We start from the raw sequence: 13294 nt of genomic DNA, 5'->3' as shown, positions 1-13294 counted from the left end.
AAATAGTTCAGCTGGTGATTTGCTTGTCACACTGCTCGGTGTGTTCTGGTAGGCCATGAGAAAACTATCAATATTTTCCTGTACTGTCGGCTGCTTACCCGAGGCCTCACGCTCGATCACTTGTTTCAGTAAGGCCTTTTTCACGGTTTGTATTGTTCGTTCTGCAGCACCATTGGACGGTGCGTGATAAGGAGGAATACGAACATGTTTTACATCGTTGGTGCTCATAAATTCTGCAAACTCCTCTGAGGTGGACTGTGGCCCGTTGTGACTCACGAATACTTCGGGGAAGCCATAAGCGGCAAAAGCACCCCGAAGTTTTTCGAATGTTTTTTTTTGTGCAGAGGTTGACGACATCAGCCATACTTCGATCCATTTCGAGAATGAGTCGACCAATACCAGAAACACTTTCGTACCCTTCTGTGCAAAATCTACATGGACGCGTGACCAACACTGCACGAGGTATTGCCAAGGGTGAAGAGGAACCGGCCGAGAAGCTGGCTGAACTGCTTGGCAAATTGTGCACCTCTGAACGTACTGTTAAATGGCCAAATCGATTCCTGGCCACCAAACAAAACTCCTCGCTAGCATTTTCGTGCGGCTGGTGCCAGGGTGCTCCTCGTGCAGCATGTTTAGCACGTGGTCGCTCAGCAGCTCCGGAATTACGACTCTTATGCCCCATGTCACGCAGCCCTGATCTAGTGGACAGCTGATCGTGGCGAACATAGTAAGATTTCAATTAATCTGCCTGCTGTCTAGGCCACCCGTTTAGCGTATATTGTGCCACTCGGCATAGAGTTAAGCTTCGCTCCGAGACCCTTGCAATCTCCTCTGCTGTCAGCGGGAGACACTGAAAGATTGACATGCAATCTGATGGCTCTTTGTTCACCGGTCCTGGTTGGGCCAGCCTAGACAAGGCGTCTGCCACCTCCACATTTTTTCCTGTCCTAAATTTCAGCCGCTACATGTAAGCTGCGAAGATTAAAGCCCAGCGTTGCATACGCGCGGCAGCGATAGTCGGGATACGCTTATCGTGCCCTAGTATCCCGGGCAGTGGCTGGTGGTCTGTATATATATAGTGAATTCTCGGCCGTACAGGTACCGTTGAAATTTCTTTAGGCCGAAGATTAACGCCAGGGCATCGCGTTCGCACTGCGCGTATTTTTTTTTCTGCTTCCGACACTGTACGCGAAGCAAAACCAATTGGCTTTTCTTTACCTTCAGCCGTCTCGTGAAAGATAACGGCTCCTAAGCCATATGACGATGCATCGCAAAGCATCCCGAGCAGTTTCTTGACGTCATAGAATGTGAGCATCTTGCTGCTTGTTAGCAAGTGCTTCGTATCGTTAAACGCGCTTCTGCACTCATTTGTCCACGATCATTTTGTTTTTCTTTTCTAAGTAGCCGATAAAGCGGCTCTGCTACTGTCGAAGCGTTCTTGAGAAATTGAGTAAAAATTCCACATTCCCAAGTACACCTTAAGCTCTGTAACTGTAGTGGGCTCGGGGGCTTGTAAGATTGCGCTCTTCTTTGTGTCGGTAGGGTAAATGCCTTGCTCAGTCACTGCGTGACCCAAGTATATGTAACCAATTTTTGGAAAAAACAGCATTTCTCCAGGTCAAGCGTGATGTTGTATTCACTAAGACGTTGGAAGACACGTTCTAGTGTATCCTGACAGTTGCCGATATCTATCCCTGTGACGATAACGTCGCTAATATAACAGCCTACAAGTGGGATGCCATGAAGTACCTCGTCCATCATTGCCTGAAAGATAGCGGGTGCACTTGCCATCCCGTAAGGAAGGCGCTGAAATTGAACAACCCAAGACTAGTGTTTACTGTCAAAAATGGGCGTGACTCCGGAGTGAGTGGCAGCTGCTGCTACGCCGAAGAAAGGTCTAGTACACTGAACACCTTTCCTTCTGCTAAGGCAGTGTACAAGTCCTCTGGTCTGGGTAGGGGGTAATGATCTGTTTTGAGAGAGGGGTTTACTGTAGTCTTATAATCCCCGCATAACCGGGCACCGCCGTTTTCCTTCACAACTGTGACAAGTGGCGTAGCCCAGTCACTTCGCATTACAGGACGCAGCATGCCCGTTTCCACATGTCCTCGCAGCTGCCGCTCATCTCTTTCCTGCAACGCAAACGGAACTGGTCTAGCGCGGCAAAATACAGGAACCGTACCCGGTTTCATAACAATCTTTGCTTCGAAGTTTTGTATTGTCAACAGCTTTTAAGAAAACACTGAAGGGTACTTCTGTTTTAGCACCGCAACTCTGTCTTCAACTGCAACCTGGCCAATTTCTAGCCAGTCAAGCTTCAAACGTTCTAACGAATTTCGCTCCATTAGTACAGGCGACTTCCTCCCGTTGTCGTTTACAACAATCACTAGTAGAGTCATGCACTCATTGTTGTACTTAACCACCACGTCACACTGCCCTTTCAGCTGTATTTGCTCACAAGTATACGTGCGAAGCGATATTTTGCATGGTTCACATTTTACCTGTGGAAATTCAGACAGGTACACTTGCTCCGGGACAATTGTGACGGCCGCTCCCAATGAATTTGCATATTCAGTGTACGCCCCTCAATTTCCACACTCGCTTCATAAGATGATTTATTGGTGTTAATGACATGGTACAGTTCCTGCTCAGAGTCCTCGTCAGAACACTCGAGCGCATGCATGTTTCTTGGCTTCGCTCTAGAAACTAGGCACATGCTTTTCAAGTGACCTACAGCCGGATACTTGCGACAAATGAAGTTTTGGTACCAACATTCTTCCAACGAGTGTCCCCTGCCACATCTTGCGCATTTTTCGTTCTTGCGGGCTTCAACATGCTTAGGATTAGCTGGTCTCCGATGCTGGTGTGGTCGGCTTTTCACGACCAGCACGGGTGCCTCTCGTTCTCTTGACCGCAGTTGTTCAGTGTCTCGCGCCGCTAGTTCTCTATCCAGGGTGATTTTGCAAGCGCCATTAAATGTCAGCTCTCGTTCAGCAAACAGAGCACGCTGGGTCTCTTCGTTCCGTATGCCAGCAACTAGCCTATCTCGGAGGGCGTCTTGCAAAAAGTAACCATAGTCACACTTTCTGACTAAATGTTTAAGTTCCACGATGAACTGTTCCACACTTTCGCCCTTCTTTTGTACGCGCCGGTTGAACTTGCATCGTTCTGCTATTACGGAACTCCTGGGGCTGTAGTGCTCCTTCAGGAGGCGTTTAACTTCTGCGTAACACTTTTATCCCGGGGCTGCTGGTACAACAAGACTTCTCAGTACTTCGTAAGCCTCTGGTCCTATGACTGTCAAAAAGACGGGAAGGTGCTCTGCGTCGACGATATCACTAGCCGTTAAGAAATGTTCAAAACGCTCCAAGTACGACTCGAAGTTTTGCGTTTTCGGGTCGAACTCGGAGATCTTTCCCAGTGGCGGCATTTCGACAGAAGTACATATATCCGTTACTCATCGGTTTGGCGTTTCCTTGCTTGGACGGGCTGCCAGCTCCAAGTCCCGTTGTCGCTCCTTGTGGCCGAGTACTTCCTCAGCCGGGGTGTTCGGTGGGCGGTGCCGTATTCCGCTCGCTTGTTTCCGTTTGTGCCCGTCCACCCGTGCAGACCCAAGGCCGTCGCTTACGTGGGTATGCAAGACCCTCCTCGCCAGTTGTTATAACGTCATCACGCAGCCAAACCGGGAATGGAATCAGTTTATTCAGTGCCGACACACACACACACACACACACACACACACACACACACACACACACACACACACACACACACACACACACACACACACACACACACACACACGTATATCGCTATGTGACGTCACATGGATGATGGCAGCTAGCCCGCCCAGTACACATGTGGCATGACGTGCTGCGCTATCACAATCAGACACAGAGCCAGAGGCCGAGAATGAAGATTCAAGTGTAGCTAGACGGCTTTCAAAGGCCTTGAAACTGAAGTCAACGGAAATTTTAAGATTAACAATACCTTGCGCATTTCGGTTCTGACCAGCGAGGAGCTGAGCAAACATATCACCAACGTTGTGAGGGTCAGCAACCGCTGCTGGTGACATATAGAAGGTAGGGGTGCATCCGGACTGCGAGTTTAGCTCTGTGTTGGCTTGAGGGTTCTTTCTAGGAGGCCCCGGGTTCGCCTCAGCATCACCACTCAACAAAATGCACAAGCTCTGTCGAAAGGTACGCAAAACAGGAACTGCAGCATTGTGGGCAAGGCAGCAGCAACAAAAAAGGGGTCGTAAGATTGAATGCAGTGAGCATTATGAAAGTGACATACCTGCACAAAGAGCAGAAATCGTCTTAGCATGGTTGTGACGTTGCTGTCACCTTTCCCTCTGAAGAAAGAGGCTAGCGGTGCTCCTCTTATAGTCGCAGGTACTGACGTCACAGCGTTGGATACCAATAGGATAGGACAGTCCGTGATTACGTAGTCGAACGGAGATAAGTTGAAATCGGCGGCAGTCGGGCCAAGGCTATCGTCACCAAAGAAAACAGGGCAGGCCAGGCACGGGCGAGATGAATTCTGTATCCGTTGTTCCGAAATCGAGGACGCATCCTGGTCCGCCGGAGGGGCGCCCGCACTCACAAGGAACCCGAAGAGAAACTGCACAAAGAGCGGAATTCGTCTTAGCATGCTTGCGTCGTTGCTGTCACCTTTCCCACTGAAGGATGCGGCCAGCAGTGCTGCTGTTATGGTCGCAGGTACTGACGTCACAGCGTTGGATACCAATAGGATTGGACAGTCCGTGATTACGTAGTCGAACGGAGACAAGTTGAAATCGGCGGCGATCGGGTCAAGGCTTTCTTCACCAAAGAAGACAGGGCAGGCCAGGCACGGGCGATATGAATCCTGTATCCGTTGTTCCGGAATCGCCGACGCATCCTGGACCGCCGGAGGGGCGCCCGCAGTAGTAAGGAACCCGAAGAGAAACTGCACAAAGAGCAGAATTCGTCTTAGCATGGTTGCGGCGTTGCTGTCACCGTGCCCACTCATTTAGATCTGGACACGCGCATTATCTTGCATTTGTTATATTTAATTGGATTAGCCCCTTCCCGCACCAGCCATCTATGTTATCCATATCAGCTTGGAGTCATTTAGTATCATCTGTGCTATTAATTTCCCGGAAGATAACACACTCATCTGCGAACAGATGTATGTTAGAAGATATTTTAGCGGTCAGATCATAAATATATATAAGAAATAATAGTGATACCAGCACATACCCTTGTGGTACACCCGATTGAACTTCAGTTAGTGGGCAGATATGACGGTTAGCAGTAACAAATTGTAAGGAAATGCTCTCCATTTTAGAAAGTTAGGGTCGATATTTAGCAAGCTTAGTTTAAAAAGTAGTACTTTATGGCATACTTTATCACATGCTTTACTAAAATCCAAGAAGACAGAGCCAGCGCACGATTAGCGATCCAGGAAGTGATGCAGTTCATGAGTGAATGATACTAGTTGTGCTTCGCAGGAAAATGATTTTCGAAAACCATGCTGTGAAACCATATTTTGTTATTTTGTTTCATGGGTAAAAGAATTTAATAGCACAGATTATATGAAAAAGCATATTTTAGTCCGCAGCGGCTATTCCAGAGAGCACTTTTTAAATGGAAAGCGCTATTGATATCGCCCAATAATGCACCATGGTTTACTAGTATACGCTTACATGTCTCTGTAATTAAAAGCAGCGGCTGTTTTGGTTGGCAAAGCTCCGTAACACTGCTGAACGCTGGGAAGTGTACTTTAAAGCACCGGAAGATTACCTAAATTCTGTTCGCGCAACCAAGACATCTTTCTATGATTCTACCTAACTTACTGTGTAATCACCGTAAGAGATTTGGAAGCATAGTTAAAGGGACACTAAAGGCAAGTACTAAGTCGACAAGGGCTGTTTAAGTACTTTCCAGAAACTTCGCTATGATTGTTTCGTGCCATGAAAAGACTTCGCTTCCGAGAAAATTGTATCTGAAGGGTCTGAATACCGTTTTCGAAATTTAAATCTCCCGCAACCGAACCGGAGGAGTGGCGATGTTGCATGCGCCGCCCTTTGCTGCCGTCGGTGAGCAAAACGGCGCCTGACAGACAGCGAGCCAAGACGGATTCGCCGCTGCAGCTGCTTTTTGGTCAACTGGCGTAGACCGTTCGGGCATCCCGTGACATGACATGGAAGTTGAATTATCTGCTAGTTGCAGTTTGTGAGGAGTTTCGCGAGCCAGCAAAACCAGCGCAGCACTACGCGATCAGGAAAGTACTGAGAGGTGAAAGCGTGGGCGGCGCAGAGTCGAGTGAAAACGAAAACTTTCGACCGTCCGCGTCGTCGCCAACGGTAATTTCAATGAATTCATTGCTCTGAACATGAGACGGAACTGGACAAGTAGCATTTTATTTCATCATATACGAGGATTTTTTTTTTCAACGAGTAGTTAAATACTAGTGACAGTACTTAACTGAGCAGTGCTTTCATCATAGGGCAAGTGCTTGAATGTCCCGGGGGATTCTCTAAGCGTGTCCTGGATTTACCTCGATTTCTCGATTATTAAGGCCCTGTTCGCGATAATATTGACGCCTTAGAGGTTCTCTAGCACTAATCAATCACTTTAGCTTGACTTAATATTTGCCTTTAGTTTCCCTTTAAGGTCGATGAAAGCTACCCGATATCTTTGAATGATGATTCAGGCGAACCCATACAATCAGCTGATTGCCTTCTCATATTTAATAGAGCTATCACTAGTAATTTTTTCTCTCATTATCCAGACGAGCTTCGCGCTTTTTCTCACAGAACTCTTACCCCTATGTCTCCTGTTACGATAGAATATGCTGGTATAGTAAAGGTAATCCACTCTCTGAAATTGCTTCCTCTTGTGGCGTAGGTAACACCAACTCAAAATTTCTAAAACCAAGATGTGCTCAGCTCTTTTCCTTACTAAGAATTTTCAATAACCACTTCTTTATGGTTGCTTACCGTCGGACTGGAAGATTGGTAAGGTGGTTCCTCTTCATACATCTGGTAGCACGCGCTGTCCTCTTAACTGCCGCCTAATTTCATTAACGAGCATTTTTTGAAAAATTATGTAGCATATACTGTATTCTAACATCTTTAATTTCTTAAGCTGAAATAACTTCTTCACGGGTGCATAACACTGTTTCCGCCGATCCTACTCATGTGACTCACTACAACTTTTCACTCATCGCTTGCACACCATCCTGGGCGGAAGTTCCCAAGGTCACTGCATATATTTAGACTTCGCCAAAGCGTCCGATAAAGTATGCCACGCGCATCTTACGGTTAAACTTTCAGCACTGAACTTAGATAATTAATTACTAACATAGCTAGAATACTCTCTTACCAATAAAGTTCAATATGTCACGCTTGACTATCACGATTCTTCACCATCATATGCTCGATCTGGCGTGCCTCAGGGCTCAGTTTTAGGCGAATTGCTTTTCTTAATATACATTCATGGTCTACCAAGTTGTGCTAATATTCACCCTTACGCCGATAATTGTGTTATATATCGCACAATTAGCAGTGAGCATGATGAACGCATATTACAATCTGACTTAGATTCCATACTGCGCTGGTGCGATAAGTGGATTATGGAATTAAACGTTAATAAATGCAAAGTAATGCGCGTTTCTCGCACAAACGAACGCCGCCCAGTTTATAAACCTAAATATTGTACGCTTGAACAAGTTTCATAGTATCGATATCTCGGAATCAATATAACGCCTGATCTAACATGGAAAACTCACGTCACCGCTATAATTAATAACGCAAATCGAATGCTAGGATACTTACGTCGAAATTTTAGTAAGTCTCCAAAAGAACAAAAATTGCTTGTTTATAAAACCCTTTGCGCCCCAAATTAGAATGTGCCGCGTCTGTTTGGGATCCTGACTGTGATATCAGTGATCAGTGATATCAGTGATATCAGTGATCAGTGACACCAAGGACTGGCTGTTTTGGTTTGTTAACCGTTGTACGTCCGCGGTGTGCCATGTTGCGTTGTCACAATTGCTGTTAGCTTTGTCAGGCGACGTGGAGTCGAACCCAGGCCCTGATAGCGTTCAGGAATCCAGTACTCAGACCGACGCAGGGGATATCTCTGCTGTCTTGCAGATGCTTACCAAGCTTCAGTCAGGTCAAGAAAGAATTTTGTCGGATTTAGTGGACATACGGACTAAACAATATGCCACCGACGAAAAAGTGAAGAACTTGACGGAACGTGTCGACATTCTAGAGCAAGGATGCTCGCACTCCCGTAACTTTTCGGCCGCTTCGAAGGCCGCGTCTGCAGAAATCGCTGCTTTGAAAGCTTCCACGGATGATTCCGAAAATAGGCTACGTAGGAACAACCTTCTCTTTTTTGGTTTTGAGGATAACCCGTTGGAAACCTGGAAGCAAGCCGAAGAAACTGTTGTTGCGTTCTGCTCTACTAAGCTAGGTGTATCGCTTGACCCCCTAAACATTGATCGAGCGCATAGACTGGGCACTTACAGTGAAGATAAAAACCGCCCCATAATTGTTCGCTTTGTTAGATTCAAAGATAAAGATGCGGTATTGGGGGCGGGTCCGAAGTTGAAGACAAGTGACATTTCCATCAGGGAAGACTTCTCTCGTTCAGTACGCTTAGCCCGCAGGAAACTTTCCGAATTTGCAAAGGCTCGGTCCTCCTCGTACAAAATAAGGCACGATAAGCTTCGTATGGACGGACGAAACTTCATTTACGACGCTGATAATGATAATATCGTGGTGCAAAAAAAGTGAACTTGAAACGGCGTCGAGCGATCCCTGTTACTGAAGTTAACGGTTCCGTCAGCGTTCCACGATGCCGCTCCGTTGAGCATGTGCCGTGCCGTCCTTCATTGGTAAACGTTATGCTTATCAATTGCCGAAGCGTCAAGAACAAAACCGACGAGTTAACAGGGCTCGTATCATCTTTTGGCCCTGACATTGTTATCGGGTCTGAATCTTGGTTGGATGAATCGATTTCCAGCTCTGAAGTATTTCCTGCGGAATACGTGGCTTATCGCAAAGACCGCAATACGCACGGTGGGGGCGTTTTTGTTCTGGTCAGGCACAGCTTGCCAAGTTTCATAGTTGACTTGGGGGATAACACCTGTGAATCTGTTTGGTGCAAAGTTGTTCTAGAACATAGCAAACAGCTTACAGTTGGAGCATTTTATCGTCCGCCTAATGACAACAGCAGTCGTACCTTTAATACCCTTTCCCATTTATTACTTACGGTCTCAACTGATTACCTTCTCGTCGGTGGTGACTTTAATATGCCAGATGCGCAGTGGATTAATAAGCTGCCAGTACTTCCTTCGTGCTCATCCTTGTCGTCGGCTTTTTACGATCTTTTCGCAACACATGGTCTTTATCAATTCGTGGAGGGACCAACACGTCGCCATGCCAATGCCGCTTCCATCTTAGATCTTCTGATTTCAAACTCTCCGTCGTTGCTGCAATCTGTTTCCATAGTTCCCGGAATAAGCGACCATGATGCAGTGGTTGCCCGTCTCGTTGCTCCCAAGCCGTACATACCGCGACCGAAACCCAGAAAAGTTTATTTCTTTGATAGCGGAAATTACTCTCGTATTTCTGAAACGCTTGAGTCAAACTTCGATACTTTCTCAGAACAAAGCAGCACTGTATCTGTCTCCGAGTTATGGCTGCTGTTCAAGGAACAACTTTTACAGCTCATTGACTTGCACATTCCATCTAAACATCTTTCTGTGAAACACCGAAAAAATAAACCTTGGTTTGATAAACCCATAAAGGTGCTACTTAATAAGAGGAATCGTATGTTCAAACGGTATAGATAAAAGCCCGATTCACTGCAATTTTCTAAGCTTCGACAACTTGGTTCTGAAATCCAGATGAAAATCGCAGAAAGAAAAAAGAGGTATTTCGACTCTCTTGGTTCTAGAATAAAAGAAAATCCAAAAGAACTTTGGAAACTAGTGAAATCAAACAGTAAAGACGATGTTGGTATCCCTCCAATAATCCACAATAGTGCAGCTGTTACTAATGATAGAGATAAATCAAGCTGTTTTAATGGTTACTTTGTTTCTGTGTATTCAACACTAGTACCTCAACATCTTCCAGTCTTCTTGAGCAACGCGCTTGATGATATGCCGGATATTGATATACACTACTTCTGAATAGTCAGCCTTCTCTAAATATTAAAGCCACACTCGGCACCAGGTCCAGATAGGATACTGAATTTTGTTTTGAAATCCTGCGCATATATCATATCAAGGTATCTAGAAGTACTGTACCGCAAATCTCTTGAAACCTCAGAATTACCTGAAGACTGGAAGATGGGCGACATTGTTCCGATTCATAAAAGCGGGCCCCGTGACAGTGTCATGAATTATAGACCTATATCCTTAACTTCTGTGTGTTGCAAAACCCTGGAGCACATAATTTACACTAACATCTTTTCCCACCTTCAAAACAACAGTTTCTTTGTTCCTTACCAACACGGGTTTAGAGCTGGTCACTCATGCGTAACTCAGTTAGTGGAATTTACCCATGACATATTCACATCATTTGACAAAGGTTTACAAACAGACGGCATACTGTTAGATTTCCAGAAAGCGTTTGACAAAGTGTCCCATGTTCTCTTACTTCATAAGCTTTCACTTCTTGGTTTACCAGAAAAAATACTTTATTGGCTCAAAAACTACTTGACAGGTCGTTTACAAAGAGTGGTAATTAATGGTACAGAATCAGAATATGCATGCGTATCTTCTGGCGTTCCGCAGGGTTCCGTCTTAGGTCCTCTTTTATTTCTTATATATATAAATGACATTGGCACAGGAATCACTTCGAAAATCCGGCTGTACGCAGACGATTGCGTCCTTTACAGAGAAATTAATAATGATTCCTACCGAGTAGCATTACAGACAGACCTAAATAAAATTTCTTCATGGTGTGACAGGTGGCTTATGTCCCTCAACGTCTCAAAATGTAAGCATATTTGTTTCACCCGCAAGCGGCAACCAATCCGTACACAGTATTACTTGAATGGCTCCCCTTTATCAGAAACACGCGAAGCTAAATACTTAGGTGTCACATTTTCCGCCGATCTGACATGGAATCGTCACATTCAAAGCATCACTTTAAAAGCAGGGCGAGTACTTAATTTTATCAAACGGAACTTTAGGCACGCGCCACTAGATGTCAAGAGAACACTTTACTTAAGCAACGTTCGCCCGATTCTCGAATACGCGTCTGTTGTGTGGGACCCGCATACACAAATTCTTGTGAATAGCTTAGAAGCGATACATAAACGTGCGGCCCGTTTTATAACCGGCATTTACTCATTTCCAAGCAGCATCACAGAAATAAAACGGCACATATGTTTAGAAGATCTTTCGCTACGCCGTGTTGTTTCCCGCCTCTCTTTCCTTCGAGATATCGTCTTCAATCGCACACCACTAAACAAAGAGACTTATCTACAACCACCAACATACATATCTGGGCGCCGCGACCACTTACTTAAGATAAAAGAAATATGCGCGCGCACAGCAACATACCAAAACTCCTTTATTCCCCGTACAATCCACGAATGGAACCTGCTGCCTCCTGAACTAATTCTGATGTCGCATTCCCCACTGCTCTCCAAGCATATGTTTGCAGATAAAAATGCACTCGCCATTTGTAATCTTCTTTGATGTTTGTTTTGCAATGTTAGCCAACGTGCTGTGAAAATAAGTGTATCTTGTTACCTGGGCGAAACTTGTTCTTTGTGCTGTCTCATGCGCTCCCTTAAAATGTAACACATGTATGATTAGTATTGTACCCATGGTCTGAAGTGTTTAACCTTTTAAGAATGTGCAATCTTGTATTTTATATTGATTATCTGTCCTCCCTACTGTAATGCCCAATGGGCGAAGTAGGTATGTAAATAAATAAAAATAAATAAATACTTACTAATGCACTTACAGAATGAACTGATACAGAATAACGCCACACGTTTCATAGTTAGCCACTTATTTTCGTACATCCAGCATAACAGCTATGAAAGCCTGTTTAGCGTTGTCTGAATTATCGCTAAGCAAATAAGTTTTTCGCTTATGCTTACTTCATCATCATCAACTACACGCTGAGCTCACCCCTCCACCTAGGTACCTTTAATCGCGGGTTGACCGCATTAATAAAGTAGGGTGGGCATCCTCTCTCACCAAGATATTTCTACACTCTTTCATACCGAATACCTCACGTGACTGGAACCACCTTCCTGTCAATCTTGTTTCCATCACGGATCATGCTTTGTCCAGACAATGCTTATTTGCATTTTTTCATTGTAACTAAATGTGTCATATTGCGAGTCATTTTGGTTGTATCACGCTTTTTGTCTTTAGTTTTGTCGTTATTTTCTTGTATTCTGCTTAATAGCCTTTGCATTACCGTTTCTTTCGTATAACTTTGTACAGCTTACCGTTCCTTTGTAACCCTCCCCTCTACAAAACATTTGCATTTGAGGTTATTTGAAATAATTATATAAATATGTAATTGGTTTTTAGAAATGTCCATGTGAAAGCTGCTTTGTGTGCTGCTGAATTTTCACAGCGTTCTAACTATTTGCTGGCGAAAGGAATGTACCATGACCCGCCGTGGTTGCTCAGTGGCTATGGTGTTTGGCTGCTGAGCACGAGGTCGCGGGATCGAATCCCGGCCACGGCGGCCGCATTTCGATGGGGGCGAAATGCGAAAACACCCGTGTACTTAGATTTAGGTGCACGTTAAAAACCCCAGGTGGTCGAAATTTCCGGAGTCCTCCACTACGGCGTGCCTCATAATCAGAAAGTGGTTTTGGCACGTAAAACCCCATAATTTAACTTTAATTAATATACCATGGGGTTATTTATATGAATGCTAGATCACAAGTGAAATACAGGCCATGCGATGGCAGCATCCTCCTCAAGTCCGTAATATTTATCAATTACCGCCTATGATGCGCTTCCAATAATAGCCGCTAAGTGGCGCGAGTGAGGACAGATGCGACGGCTGAAAGACTAGTGTGGTGGCGACATCTGGCGGAGAAAGCGCCAAGGGACCCCCAGCGACGAAGTCCCGGGCCCGCCGGCCGCACGCTGTGCTGCTCGACATGAAGATGCCTGCGGACTGCATGTCACCCGAGTTGTTCACGAAGATGGCCGAGAAGATAGCACAGCTGACGAAGGTGACATGCATGCTTTCGCTGCTAACGCAATGCGCGGATAACCTACGCGCGCGTCATCTACACTCACTGGTAGT

General features: G+C 45.4%; 1 protein-coding gene across 7 annotated transcripts in view; it reads left to right on the top strand.

Moving 5' to 3' along the window:
- Positions 1–13102: 13102 nt before the first annotated feature.
- The window catches only part of LOC126545898 (uncharacterized), a 363767-nt gene continuing 363575 nt past the window's right edge, over positions 13103–13294 (top strand). For all 7 annotated transcript variants that reach the window (XR_008608401.2, XM_055061213.2, XM_055061212.2 and 4 more), the window contains exon 1: positions 13103–13220. Coding sequence is in view for 6 of the 7 variants with exons in the window: in XM_055061213.2 (XP_054917188.1) it covers positions 13146–13220 (75 nt within the window). In the remaining variant the exon portion in view is untranslated. The remainder of the gene's footprint in view (positions 13221–13294) is intronic.

The sequence above is a fragment of the Dermacentor andersoni genome, chromosome 1, assembly GCF_023375885.2.
Source record: "Dermacentor andersoni chromosome 1, qqDerAnde1_hic_scaffold, whole genome shotgun sequence".
Lineage (NCBI taxonomy): Eukaryota > Metazoa > Arthropoda > Arachnida > Ixodida > Ixodidae > Dermacentor > Dermacentor andersoni.
This window is presented reverse-complemented; position numbering and strand designations above follow the sequence as displayed.